Source organism: Zeus faber (genome assembly GCF_960531495.2).
Source record: "Zeus faber genome assembly, chromosome: 11".
Classification (NCBI taxonomy): domain Eukaryota; kingdom Metazoa; phylum Chordata; class Actinopteri; order Zeiformes; family Zeidae; genus Zeus; species Zeus faber.
In genome coordinates this window covers 4,698,166-4,713,094 of record NC_137205.1, presented here as the reverse complement: position 1 = coordinate 4,713,094, position 14,929 = coordinate 4,698,166, and the positions used below count along the sequence as shown (strand labels likewise).

General features: G+C 42.8%; 1 protein-coding gene across 1 annotated transcript in view; it reads left to right on the top strand.

The window, feature by feature from the left end:
- The window catches only part of septin12 (septin 12), an 84,943-nt gene extending 83,065 nt beyond the window's left edge, over positions 1 to 1,878 (top strand). The window contains exon 10 of the mRNA XM_080009905.1: positions 986 to 1,878. Coding sequence (XP_079866031.1) covers positions 986 to 1,151 — 166 coding nt within the window. The 3' untranslated portion in view covers positions 1,152 to 1,878. The remainder of the gene's footprint in view (positions 1 to 985) is intronic.
- Positions 1,879 to 14,929: the final 13,051 nt, after the last annotated feature.

Sequence of the window (14,929 nt, the reverse complement as noted above, 5' to 3'; positions counted from 1 at the left end):
GCTTCTTATCATATCATTTATCACAGAAGGAGCTCCAAATGGATTGTATAGAGATTATTATTAATTTATGACGTACTTAACAAAATTTTATTAAAAAATCTATCAATTAAATATCAATGTGCAATGTGTGCGCACATCGCAGGAGCGCCAAGGACACTTTTCTCATGAATATGAATATCTTGCCTAGAAAATCCACTACCTCAATGTCCATTCACACTTTTTTACCTGTGCACGTGCCTTCTAATATGGAATGTGGAATAAACGCACTGATATTCTTATGTGATTTTCATGCTCTTACTTATATTATTTATGTATACTTATGTACACACTTATGTATATTAACGCAGGAATGTAGTTGTGCCGGCTCCAAAATAATAATAAAAAGGAAGAAACAATTTGAAAGAACTTTTGAACCCAAAAAGGGATCATGGGCCAAAGAAAGGTTGAGAGAACCCCTGGTCTAGGATTAGATAAAACATGTTTATGGGGCGGTTTCGCAGGTGGGGTTAAATCCCAATCTGGACTAAGTTTATTACATTTAAATTAAGCCAGAATTTAAAATTTCCTTTCTTAGACGTTGGTTAATTTCAGATAAGTTAGTTCTAGACTAGGAAGTCCTAGACTAAAGTCATTAAGGACTACTCAACTCCTTCTGTCTGGTCTTGGTGCTGCTTTTAGGACAGATCAACGACGTCAACCTGGAAGCCCCATATTCATTAATCTAAAGATAAACTTGCTTCTGGCCAGGTTTAATTTTAAACTCCACTTAGACCTAGATTAGCCCTCATCATCTTTCTGGAATTCAGATTTTTTTAAAACCAACTTGAACTAAATCTGAGACTATTTTACACCAGGGCTGAGAAAGGCCATTTGCGTTATTCCAGATTAAAAGTGTGTTTTAGGCTAAGTTTAGGCCTGACCTCTGTAAATATTGGGTTCTAAATATTTTCCCGCTTTGACCCGCCCCACCCACCACCCCTAAAAGGTCTCACCTTCAGGACCTGAAAGACCTGACCCACAACATCCACTACGAGACATACCGCGTGCAGCGACTCAACGAGAGCAACATGAACGCCAACGGACTGGCCCTGCCGGTCCACCCGCTGGAGAACGGATCCTGCGATAACAGCGAATCGGAGAGCCACCTCTGAGTGCCAGAATATGTTGACAAAATCAGCACGGGGGCAATCCCGATCCCTCACTCAGTGTCTAGTTTCTTGGGACTACAAATGAAAAAGGCTAGATTTCTTCAGAACGGCCAAGCGAGAAGAGAAATCCTTTTTTAATTAGACATAGGAGAGAAGAGATGGAGAAATGGTGTTGGTTTTATCTGTAAGAAATGCATTTTAAACAAATATGGATATATTTTTGGAGAATGAGTATGCATATGAGCATTCTGGAACGATGGCTACGCAGAGATGGGAGGGGAGGAGAGGCAGTATCAGTCTTGTTAGTATTAAAGTTATTTTCAGTACCTTTGCTAGGACCAAATACTGTATGTCCCCGACCCTAAAAATATAAAAAATAAAGAAAATGCTTTTTGGAGACCCAAAATCCAGGCGTACACTGAAAATGAAACAGAGAAATCCAAAGGTTTACATCGGAGAGACACCGAAACTGACCGCCGGACTGGGGGAGCACCCGAAACGAAAAGCTATGATTTAAGCGGGAACATTATCTCCCCCTGCAATGCCCTCAACTCTTTTTTTAAAATAACTTCAACTAATAACTAATCTTTGCTTTTATCAGGTGCTTCGGATTTTTTGTATATCTGAGTATATCTGTGGCGAAGAAGAGCATTTGGTCAGAAGCGCGTTGGAAACCCACTCTCTATAGGTTAGGCATTCTGTTAGACTCTTTCTCTGTAAAAAAAAAGACAGCTGCCTTTTTGATCGCGCGTTGATACCTTTTTTGTTTTATTGTTCTAATAAATCTTTACAGTTCTTTTTCAGAGACGCAATATACGTGAGGGATTCCAAATTAATTACATTTCTAAAAGACATCTGACAGTTGGCTGAGTTTAGGAACCTTCTTTTGGTGTTTTCTTCCTTCAAAAGCTCCACTGGTCGCATGGAACACCCCCCCCACACACACACACACACACACACACACACACACACACACACACACACACACACACACACAGCACACACACACACACACACACACACACACACACACACACACACACACACACACAGCACACACACCCACACACACACACACAGCACACACACACACACACACAGCACACACACACACACACACACACAGCACACACACACACACACACACACACACACACACACACAGCACACACACACAGCACACACACACACACACACACACAGCACACACACCCACACACACACACACACACACACACACACACACACACGCACACACACACACACACACACAGCACACACACACACACAGCACACACACACACACAGCACACACACACACACAGCACACACACACACAGCACACACACACACACACACACACACACACAGCACACACACACACACACACACACACAGCACACACACACACACACACACACAGCACACACACACACACACACACACACACACACACACAGCACACACACACACACAGCACACACACACACACACACACACACACATTTCAGATTCACGATTCAGTTTAAATCAGAGTGAAATCAGAGGAAAGGACCACCTCTGTAGCTTTATACTGCCATCTAGAGGCTGGGGGAGGTATGAACACACAAAGGCGTTAGCTTATAGTTGGATAGTTTCTACTATTTATTTGGGTCGTTTGTTATGTTGGGCCCATGCGACAGGACGAAAGACACAAAGTTGTTTATCAAGTTTTAAAATGCATGTATCCTTTGCATATATCTGATGTAGAAAGGCTGCAGAAGAACATTTGAGACAGCCTCTACCATGTAACAGCATTGAAACTATAGATCTTGATATATCCCCACATACTGCGATGACGCACATCAACAAAACAGTAAATCTAAATAAATCACTGAATGTGCTTTGAAACCATGAAATACAAAACATCTTTAAAAATACAAAACATTTTAAAGGTCCAGCCGATTCATATTCAGGCTGCATTCCATTGTGTCGGAAATCGTGAAAATCCAACTTCTTACTGGGACAAGTGCAAAGGAATGTGCATTCGAATCTGAATTTCGGGGGCAGATCGCTCGGATCTGAGTAGCAGATCTGTCATGTTGCTGTGGCAGACCTGGTGTCACAGCAACATGGCGACACAGATTGGTGAACAAAGTTCCATGTTACTCTGTTTTTATTCTGTACTCTGTTTTTATGTTATGTTAACATGCTTTTTTTTTGTTAGCTTGTAGACCTCACAAGCTTGCCAAACAAATACTACGGGCATCCACGTTTTCCTGAACATAGTCAATGGAAACCATTTTGCTACGAAGTGGGGACTTCGAACTGGGAGTTACAGATTTCCGAGGTTCAGTTGTATGCAGCGTAATGCATTTGAATTCATGGTCTGTGTCAAGGTTAGATATTGACATGATATAAAAGGACATATCTGCTGTACAAGGGTTTTTTTTAAATATTTGAAGCATATTTTTCATACTTTTTCTAGGGACGGCTTAGCCCTGTTAGCCCATTTATACCAGCCACCCCCGTTCTATCTCTCTTTAGTGTATCCCTTTTTACTGTCGGAGAAAAGGTACCACTACATGTGAGAGGACTCTACTTTGAAAACAAATATAATCTTCCTTTCTACCCTATAGTCCCAGACGCATGGTACCATCCTGGAACAAATTAAAAAAAAACAAAAAACAGTTTTCGCTTCATTTTCACAGTGCTACCAAACATTCCATACAGGCTCACTACTGTCGACATACCCAGACTGAAAATCCTCCTAGCTCTGAGCTGTTATCCTTAATGTTTTGTACTGAGTATGTATATTAATAGTTACTTAACAATGATCTTGTTCTTGCCTTTTCGTAAAAAAAATATTAACTATGTACGTGTTAACACTGTCAACTCGCAATTAAATGATTGTCACTTTCACACTGTGTAGTTCATTGTCGTTGTATTGTGGGTACCAGGGACGAGAAGAGAAGGTTTTAGCGACTGTTAGGTACTTCTGATTATTGTAGAGGGAAAACCTTCAAATTGTCATCACGGCTAATGAAGTTTACATTTACCTTGAAGTGAACTGAGTCAGGAACTGGAGAAAATAAGTGGGCTGTACAGTACATTGTAAGCTATGATAAAAATCATACAGTAACAGGAGGGCCACATGGTGGCACTAGAGCACACTGCTGTCTCCGCCCTAAACGGCCTATAAAGATAGATGGAATAATCTTTAATTGACACAGCACACCACAACACATGCATCGACAGCAACCAACACATGCTTCGGATGGTGGCCGGTGAAATGGGTCCTCTGCATTTGAGCCGTCCTGGCTTGTCCTTCCTCCGGGGGGAAGGGGGGGTTTGGCAGCCATGTTTCTGGTGGCGGTCCTTACTGATGTTACATGGAGGAAACCACATGTGAGCACAGGGAGGACATGCAAACTACACATAGAAAGGACCCTAACTGGGAGATAACCCGCCGGAGCACGGTGCCAACAGCGCCGCAGGCGGGAATCAAACCCAGGACCTTCTCGCTGTGAGGCATCAGTGCAATGCACTCTGTCACCATACCCACATGTTGGGGTGATATGTCACAGATTGATTAAAACCAATGTATATTGCATTCTATATGACAAATAACATATAAAATGTTTATTTGTTTGTTTGTTTTTTTATTTATTCATTTATTTTCATGTTTTATTTCAGTTGTTGCCTATTTGGCCCTTTTCTTCATATCAAAGGAGTAGACAGGGACAGGAGACAGAGTCGGTTTTGTACAACTTTTACTAAAACAGTGCGGACTTGGAACCAAAACCCATCACAAGAGAAAAAAACAAAGATGCATTTCTAACAAGGCACTGCAGCCAGAATTAGATTTGAACCAAGTTGCTTTTTTTCCTGCCAAAGAAACCCAATATGTTCACCACTTTGCTATTATTATTATTATTATTATTATTATTATTATTATTATTATTATTATTATTATCATTATTTACAAAAATCAGTGGTTCAGGAGCGCCCCCCTCCCCACCCCCCCCATTCGCAAAATAAATAAACAAATCATTCCTGCGTGTCACAAATAGAAAAGCATATATTGATACCTAAATGGTACCGTCATTTTATATACCTATATACTGTCATGATTGAGAGTATGGATAACGGATGGATACATTTCTGTTTTTTAACACTTGCCATCAATCCGTCCCGAGTCCATCATTCTCCCCATGGAGCGGCGGTTAAAAAATAAAATCCCCTTTTAAGATCTTTTGAAATCTACGAACATTGAACAATTGGTCGTTCAATTTCAAATAGGCTCTGCCCTGTAGCTTCGTCCTTATTGGCTTCAACCGCACACATGCTTGTCTTACTGTAAATTTGAATATACCCATCAGCTTATAAGCTGTGGGTATATTCATAGGCGCAGGGCCCCTATGAAAGGGCCCTGCGCCCGCCATTCTCCTCCCAATTTTCTTCAGCAACCATTCACGGAAGAGCGAAGATTCGAAGTACCCTGAGATCAGAAGAGCTTAAGATGAGCAACACGAGCGTCGCTCGATCGAGGCCTTGTGGATGAATACGAGGAGGCGGGTTCACCCGGAACATCAATTATCTCCTTGTCGCCAGAGGTTAGCGTCCCCACAGTCCGTCTGCTCTGACACAAATGCCCGGGGCAGCGGCAAGGCGGGGCATCCCCCTCCCCCACCGATGATACGCCTGATAAAATGGTGGTGGAGGTCTATAAAACCACGTCTGCGGCCAGAAGGGACATCCTCTGCCCACAGTTCCCCGCCATCAACTGCTAGATTGTCTTTGCCGGGACCGCACCGGGCTCATTCCAGAATCCAGTTTCCACCTACAGCCCCTTTATAGCCATAGACACCGAGACAAGATCCCTCGTCTGGAGACCAGATTGGCAGCACTCCTGTTCCCTCATGCTGCATGGCAGAGGGATTGGAAGCCCACCCTGCCAAACAAATGTCACCAGCTCCTCTCTGGGTACACGGAGAGGAGCTTCAAGTGCGGGGCACACTCGGCAGCAGCGGCAAGCAACATCGCCCTCCTCAGCGCTTCCCTGGGTACCTTGATGGCGGGCAAGAAGACGCTGTCTCCGGAGGAGATGGATGAGGCAGCAAGGAACTCCGACACCATTCTCCACCTGACACAATCCCTGGGGGTAACGGCTGGGAGAGCCATGACATGGGCCACACAGACCTAACGCACACTGCGGCTGGACCTGACCACTCTCCTAGAGCCTGAAAAGGTTTGGCTCACTGACGGGCAGCTCTATTCGGACCCTCCTTCACCGAGCTGACCAACCAGCACCACCACTCAGAGGAGGAGAGGGCCAACCTGGGCCACCATGTCCCCTTGGCAGATCCGCATCGTCGCCCCCACATGCCCACCAGACCAACCGGTGAGCCAGGAGGGAACACATGGCCCCCACACTGAGTAGACAACTGCCATCACCAGCAACCACCAGCGAACAGCCAGACCGGCGTCCTCGAGCCAGACCAGCAGGTGCCAGGAGAACCCCTCACCAACTGGCCCACACCTGGTTGCTGGTGTGGGCCAGTTGGTGTTAAAAATGTGATGAAAAAACTTTTATTTTAATAAACAAAAATACATCTCCAATGAAGAGCAAAAATCTTATGATACCCCCCTCTAGACATTCTGCCTCTCTTGAGCCACAGTGCGGTTAAACAGGAAGGTGGTTTTTCTACAGGTTTTCAGCTATTAGCTATTCCTGGTAAAAGGATGAGAAGGGAGACCCCCGAATCAGAAACAGGTAAGCCCCCGGATGTCTCCACGGCAGTTGCTGATTCGCTGATTGGCAGCTGCTCCGCCAACGGTTCTATACTGATTCCCCCGTGTTTCCAGCGTTGACATCCAGCAAGCGGAATCTCCCCTGATAGCCACATCCCCCACTCTCCCAGCTGAGCAAGATGAGAATCGTGTGGTGTAATATCAAAGCTGTTCCCATCGATGTACACAGTCACTTGGTGAGCCCCTTCCCTTTCGGACAGTGACCCCCTTGGGAAAGACAGGTACACTGTCTGGCTGCGGCGGTGAGGCCAGAGGGAAGTGGCAAGGAGTTTATGGGGAATGCCCCTCGCTTGGAGGCGTCCTCCTGGGTGGGGTGCTCACTACCACTAGCTAGCTAGACAGGACACTGGGACGGGGTTATGCGCTGCAGTTCCAAGGGATCAGATAGACAGTGATGTCAAATGCTATATCAGTCGTTCTGCCAGTGAACAGCCAGATCGGCATTTATTCCCACTACTCCATGGTTCCCAAAAAAAGACCCGAGGGAGTGAGATCAATTCTGGATTCACAAGCTGTCAACAAACTTATTTTAAAGAAACCGTTCCGCATGCTGACTACACAGCGCACGCTGCGTTACATGATGCCAGGACACTGGTTCACCTCAATCAATCTCAAGGATGCGTTTTTTCATATACCCAACGGTTTCTGCATTTTGCCTTTATTGGAATAACCTACGTTATTCCCATGAACATTACAATGTCAAAAATGCCACTTCTGCTTGCGCTGACATCTGCTAAACGCATGGGGAAGCTGGCTGCTCTGTCTGTGCACCCCAGCTGCCTTTTCATGAATAGCGATCTGAGTGATCGACCTTTACATTAAAGAACATCAGGAGCGCCTATCATTCTAGGGACGTAACGCTTAACTCTTTCTACCCGGCACCCAACGCTAATAGGGAAGACAAACATCTCCATTACTTACGTCCTATACATGCCTTTGATGCATATGTCCAATGCACGGCAGCAATAAGGAGTACAACTCAGCTGTTTGTCTCCTACAGTGAGGATACAGTGGGAAAGCTCTGTCGAAACAATGGCTTTTTGGTTATTTGTTGGCATCACACAGACCTACACAGAAACAGGACAAGTTATGACACCGGGCATCAAGGCTCACAGAGTCCCGGCGTCCACTGCCCTGTTTGGAGGTGTATCAGTGGAGGATAATTGCATGGCAGTGTCATGTGCGACACCATACCCCTATGTCAGATTTATACAGTATTTGGAGGATCCTTATCCTCCTCGGTGTTCCACACAGCATCCCTAGTCTAGTGCGATCCATTTATCCAATATGCAAATGAGGACAGACAGTCCCGGCACATGATTGGTTTAACCGCTGGTCGGGGTACATCGCGGACCTACTCATCGGGATATACAAGGAGGACGGACGGTGCCAGCACATTGTTGGTTAAACCACCGGGTTGTACCAGCAGGGTGTAAACTGAACTGGCTTCTTCTTATACCAATAAGGACGAAGCTAGAGGCCAGAGCTTATGTGAAATAGAACGATAGTTAGCTTGCTCAAATTCAAGTTCTATCATAGGCGAAGCTCTAGCTTTTCCTGCCCTGGTATCACTGAAGATACTTGGGGAGTAGAATAACGGCACAGGGCACTTTTATAGGGGCAGGCCACAGCTGATGTGTACATTAACATTTTCAGTAAGACACGCATGCGTGCAGGGGAAGCCAATAAGGACGAAGCTAGAAGGCTTCACCTACGATCATAGAACTTGAGTTAGAGCAAGCTAACCATCATTATTTACGTATCATATTTTCAAAATGAGGTGCCGTGGTTATACAGGTTTTTGAAACAAACAAATTCCAAGGGTGACAAAAAGTTCCTCTGTGAGAACTTCTATTTTTATTTATTTATTTTTTTACCACCATCGCTCCATTGATTGAACCAAAAGTCTCGTTCAGACAATACTTCTTGAACAAAAGGTTCGGAAAGTGTTTTCCTGGCCACTACAACGTGAAGAGAAGAACATTTTAAGTCAGAGAGAGAGAGAGAGAGAGAGAGAGAGAGAGAGAGAGAGAGATATTTAGGAACTGTGAGCACTTGGTCCTCATAGCAGATAAATGTGAAATTCACACAGTGTGACTGTACAGGAAACATCCGATCTAGAGACTGGTTTGGGGACTTGAACCAGACTTTGAATATATATATATATATATGGGATTCCCAAACTGAGGTCTACAGCCCCCTACTGTGGACCTGTGAAAGAATTTCTTTTTTTTGTTTTGTTTTGTTTATTTTTAAACAAAAAATATATGCGCATCATTTGGTCAGCGATTGCACTTTTTGCCCGTCTTCTCTTATTAAAAGAATATAAATCTCATATTTGTATAGCCAGTAGGGGGTCCGCAGCGACAGCTTAAACCGCGAAGGGGGCCTTGCCATGGGAAGAAAAAAGTTTGTGAATCCCAATACACATATAATCGACATCGCTTTCCCTCATTCAGAATTACAAATTCCTCAGTTTGACCAAACGTCTACTTTGACACCAAATATAACTGTCCTACAGTGTGTAAAGCAAAAAATTTAGTAGCCTTTAGTCATTTTCAGTGTACCACCTGATCAGATTGCTCAAAAGCATTCTTTGCAAACCACAGTGAAACATAGTGACTTTGCTGCTTCCTTCCCAAGTTAATTTCACATGACCAAAGTTACACTCTAAAACGCCGATGTGGCCGCCGAGTCTACTTCAATAGTTCCATAAAGTCCTTATGTACTGTACCGTACGTATACACACGTTATTGAAGCGTACAAATGTAAGGATGTCTTGCTCGAGAGAACCTTTGAAACTTTAACCTCTAGAAATCGAGTTAGTTCCTCCTTGTACCCAATGAAAACAATGGCACGTCTTTAGCGTTGTTCTGTAAGTCTTTAATCGGTGTGCGGTCAGTTTGTCAGACAATGCCTTGACTCCTTTTTGGAAGTGTTCTTTTTTTTTTGCACACTGTCTGCACAACAAACTCAAAACAAAACGAAACAAAAACAAAAAAATAAAGAAAGCTTCCACAAAGCTAAAACCAAAGCCGGGTCAAAAGTTGCGATAAGTGTCACATCAATCAAAGCACACAGATGATGGCTTTAAAGAGAGGGAGCCTTGAGCCGATTTAAGTTCACATTAGTCACAGAGCCAGTGTGGTGGATCAGGTCGCCGGTGTGAAATGGAAGCTGCAATGAAACAGGGTAAAAAGGATATATATATAATAAGTTAAAAAAGCAAAATAAACACTGTCTAATCTAACGCCATCAGCAAACCTGTTTAATGCAACCACTTTTGAAACGCTCAGTTTTGGCAGCCGCCAGCGGTGACTAAAAACGCAGAGGGGAACGCAAAGGAACAGCATTGACAGTTGGCGCTTCCAGTTACAGGTTGAGAACGGCAAGTCCCGAGTTGTCCTTCGGTTGATTCTTGCATTGGCGGCCCTTTTTGAGCCCACCCCCGCCGACCTCACCTCGCAGGCCACGATTGTTCATCAGAACGGTAAGATCTCGGAAAAATCACGACTCCGACTTGTGAGTCTGTAAACGTAAACGCGCAAGAAAACCACTCCATTCGCGCCAGAGAACATCGATTTCTGCTTCAGATATGCAATGTTGAGATTCCCGTCTTTGCTTTTCATTTATGCAAATGATTTGCCATATGCATGCACCGTGACAGTGAACATTAGGTGTTGCCAGTGATTAACCCTTCTTTTCGGTAGCGCTCGACAACCGGTGCGTGGCAAATTGTTCGGAAACTTGTGAGGAAAACCCGTGGAGGCGCATACAATGACTCCTTTTATGTTGTACACATGTCAGACGACGTCAGGAAAACGCAAACAGTCGCCCTGGTAGTCATTCGTCACAAACCTACACAAAGCCTTTGGTTGCAAAATCTTCTGACAACCGAACCCTGCATGGGCTTCAGACGGCCCCGTTTCGTGTTGAAGAGACTATTCCAAAGCAAAAAGCAATTCCACTTAAATAAATAAATAAATAAATATATAAATAAATAAATGAATAATAGATAGATAAGACACGAGTTTGATTCAAAATAAATAGCGAAATAAATTACAGTATGTACATCGCCACGTATGAAAGACTTCCAAAATGCCACACACCTCCCTCCCTGGGGACACTGCAGGTCTGAGTGGAAGGGCTTGAGAGGCCAATGGACTCCTTATACTGTCAATTAACCACCACTTCAGGTGGAGGGGAGTTTAAAACACACACACACAAGCACACACACACACACACACACACACACACACACATACACACACACACACACACACACACACATACAATAGTGGTGAAGAGTCACACGCATATTATGGGATGTTTGTGTGTGTGTGTGTGTGTGTGTGTGTGTGTGTGTGTGTGTGTGTGTGTGTGTGTGTGTGTGTGTGTGTGTGTGTGTGTGTGTGTGTGTGTGTGTGTGTGTGTGTGTGTGTGTGTGTGTGTGGCAGAAGTGAATGGGAGCATTGGAGCAATGGGCCTTGGGCTATGGGTGATAATAGGGCCACGTGGGAACAAATTTTATTGGATTTTGGTTAAAATATAAAGTTTTTATGTTTTATCATTTTAAGTGCCGTGAGAAATCCCAGGCCTTATTAAGGTGTTGGTTCCCACCATTTATTACTGTTCACAGCACAAACTTACTGAACAATTTACTATTGGAAAACGTACCCCTCTGCTCAGCTTCTCACTCGGTAAATATTTTGAAGTCTTTAAAGTATTATAAAAACAAAAATCAAAATGTGGTTTATTTAAAAAATGTTTTGAAATAAACGACTAAACGCAATGTGAACTACAGTAGGTTATCATCTGAAATATCATCAATGATGCAACTTCCTGTTTCTAGTCTCATGACATTAGTGCTGACGTAGCCAAAAGAGGAATCGCGAAAGAGTCGAAAAAAATCCTGAAAAACCTGAGTACATTTTCTTTCCTTATAGCTCATTAAGGCTATCTGACAATATTCTGAGCTTCCCAATTGTGAAAACAATATGAAACTTGAAGGTTAAAAGTTTGCCCCATCAGGCTACACTGAAGTACAGAGAGAAGCTGTGGCAGAGTGGTAAATTTCTAAATAAGGGAAAGTCTGGTCATAATTTACCATTTAACCGTTAACTTACAACAATAATTTTGACCGATTATTACTATCAGTTAAAAAGCTAAAAAAACATTTTTTTTCCACAAAAATGTTTTTTTTATTTAAGTTTGTCACATAGTAAAAGAAATAAAATTGGTTATACAATCTATTTCTAACTTTTGTTTGTTTGTTGGTTTGTTTCTTTCTTTCTTTGTATTTCATTTTTTTTGCTGGTGAAGGTTACAGGAGGATATGAAATATAAACACAATAATCATTGTTTAGTTATCATCATTGACTGTCTTCCATCCTATGTTCAAGGGCTTCTGGAGAAACTAAAACTTTTTAGTTGTTCTGCTCGTCAATGGGAGGGATAGTCCATTAAACATATGGGGGGTTTCGTTTGTGTGTGTGTCCCATCATTATTAATTATTTCTAGGGCTGTACCCGACTCAAAATGTTGTCAGTCGGATCGGATTCGGCTGTTCCTCCAAATAAAATATGTAAAAACCATGTCAACAACAAAAACACACTGTTTTTGGTTGTTTTATTTGGAGGGACGGCTCCACGTCTCTTCGCAAACACACGGACAGCTGTGTTCACGTGTAAAAATATATTTATGATTTCCCCTTATTTATAATTAGAATTTGTAAAGTCCAATAATTTTTTTTTGTTTTAGGGACAGTGCCTTAATATTTTAATAATGTTGGATAATGGTTAATGATTGGTTAATGAGGGTCGGCTGTCAGTCATAAATACAATTCTTAATTAGCATCCCTATTCAAAATAATAAAGCGTTCAGCGAACCTATCCTCTAATTCCATTGACGTATGATAAGATGAAGCCAAGTCCAACTCGCCACAAAAATTACAGTGCAGGAGGAAAACATGGTCCTCAAATCAGTTTAAACCGGTTTAAAGCTTCTAGGGTTGTAAGACAATGCATAACCAGTTCACGATTCACACTTTACAAGGCACTGGCTACGGTGCACAAGCCTGCTCATCAAAAACAAACTCGAACTCCGCAGCCATTCATGCTCGCCGATTGGCCCGCCACCCATTGGTCGCAATCGTATTTGCATTTGTTAATTTGTGTGTGTGCGTGTTTGTGTGTGTGTGCGTGTGAGTGTGTGTGTGTATACAGACACTGTGATGACACTTGCATGACAAAGTTATCATTTAGAAAAAAGGTGCATTTCCAACACAGAGATCGCTCGCACTTAAGCAATTTGAAATTAAGACAATAATTAATCCCTTACACTTTCCAAATAGCAAAGATAAAATAGGGAAATAACCGAAACTGTGTTTTTGTTTTGTTTTGTTTTAAAATGGCCAATTAACAGTAAAATACTCACATTTATAATAATAATCATACTAATAATAATAATATTCTTCTTCTTCTTATTATTATTATTATTATAACATGTAAATTGAAATAAACAAGGCAATTTTAATATTTTTTTAACTGTAATTGACGGCGGATCTGTGGCTCAGCATGTGCTCTGTCCCTAATCTGGCCTAGCCACACCTCTGTGTCCAACTAATGGAGCTCTGGAGAAATTCTAGCTGAATAAATTGGTTAAAAAAGGGTGGAGATACTGCAGGCTGCGTCACCATGCTTCAAAACCATCAAATTGTGATGGGGCGGAGCCTGGTGCTAGGGGGCGGAGCCTGGTGTTGTCCTCCTAGCAGCCACTGATTTACTCCATGCTACGCTGTAAAGAAGCAACTGTAAAGGCTTTATAGGGTCAATTTGATGTGGAGTGCATCCAGCAAAGCAGAAGTCTTACGTCGAGAGTTCTCCGGACCTTAGTCAGTCTGACACAAGGTGTGGATGATGCAGGATTACTATGTGTCCCCAACAACCTCGCATTACCAGGTGAGTGCACTCTGGGCAACTGAGTATCTGCCCCGCTGCATTCCATATGAGGCATCAAGTCGATATTTCCTTTTGGAACCCAACAAAATAGTATATATACTGTACACACACGATAGAACCGCCTTCATTCGAACCCCACTCATCCAAACATATTAGTCAAACTAACCAGCTTTTTTCGCTGGCGCAAAATAATCTGTCTACTGTATATTGCTGCATGTGGAATGGATTTTGAGATGTTAGGTTTCTGACAAAGTTTGATTTATGGATTTTATGCATCGGTCTTCTGAGTGGGCATTTTGTGGGGTTTGGATGAATGAAATGTATTTCTAAATAATCAAAAGATTATATCGAGAGTTTGAGTCCCAACGCAGAAAAAACTAAACAAAACAAAACAGTGTGTAAACCGGTAAACCGTTCAGTGTTTGCTGTGTCAGCGTTTTAGTTTTTTGTTCATTTTCCATTTTGATAAGACACAAAAGTGGATAAAAGAAAACAAACCGAGGCGATAACCCCAATGAAAAAATCATGTGTGAGTGTGTCCACTGGGGGGGGGGGGTTCATCCAGCAATTCGAACTTGCTGTACTTCGGTAAGTTCCTCCCCTCTCCCGTCTTCAGATCCCCCGGCGACAGAAGGTAACTTGGCGTTTCCTCCTTTTCCGAGCAGAAAGAATAACGACGGCAAATATATTTTACACATAGTAATGGCAATCTCAATGCGATACTTGTGAGTTTTGTCACGCCTATGAGCGTGTGTCATAGGCCCCCCCCCCCAAAAAAATCTTCTTTTGACCCCCCCCGTGCCTGTAACGGGGGTCGAGGGGGTTGAGTCAATCTTCTGAAGTTGTTTTTCAGTGTCTGTGACCTCCTTCAATGTCAAAAAGATGTGGGGGGGTCTAGGTGAATTTTTCCAAATCTCCTCCGCCATGACAAGAAGAAAACGAAAACCCAGCAAACTTTTTCCTGTAAACGTTTCACCAACAGCTTTCCTAAAATGTTTTTTTTTAAAATAACAACTTTTTTTAGATGCT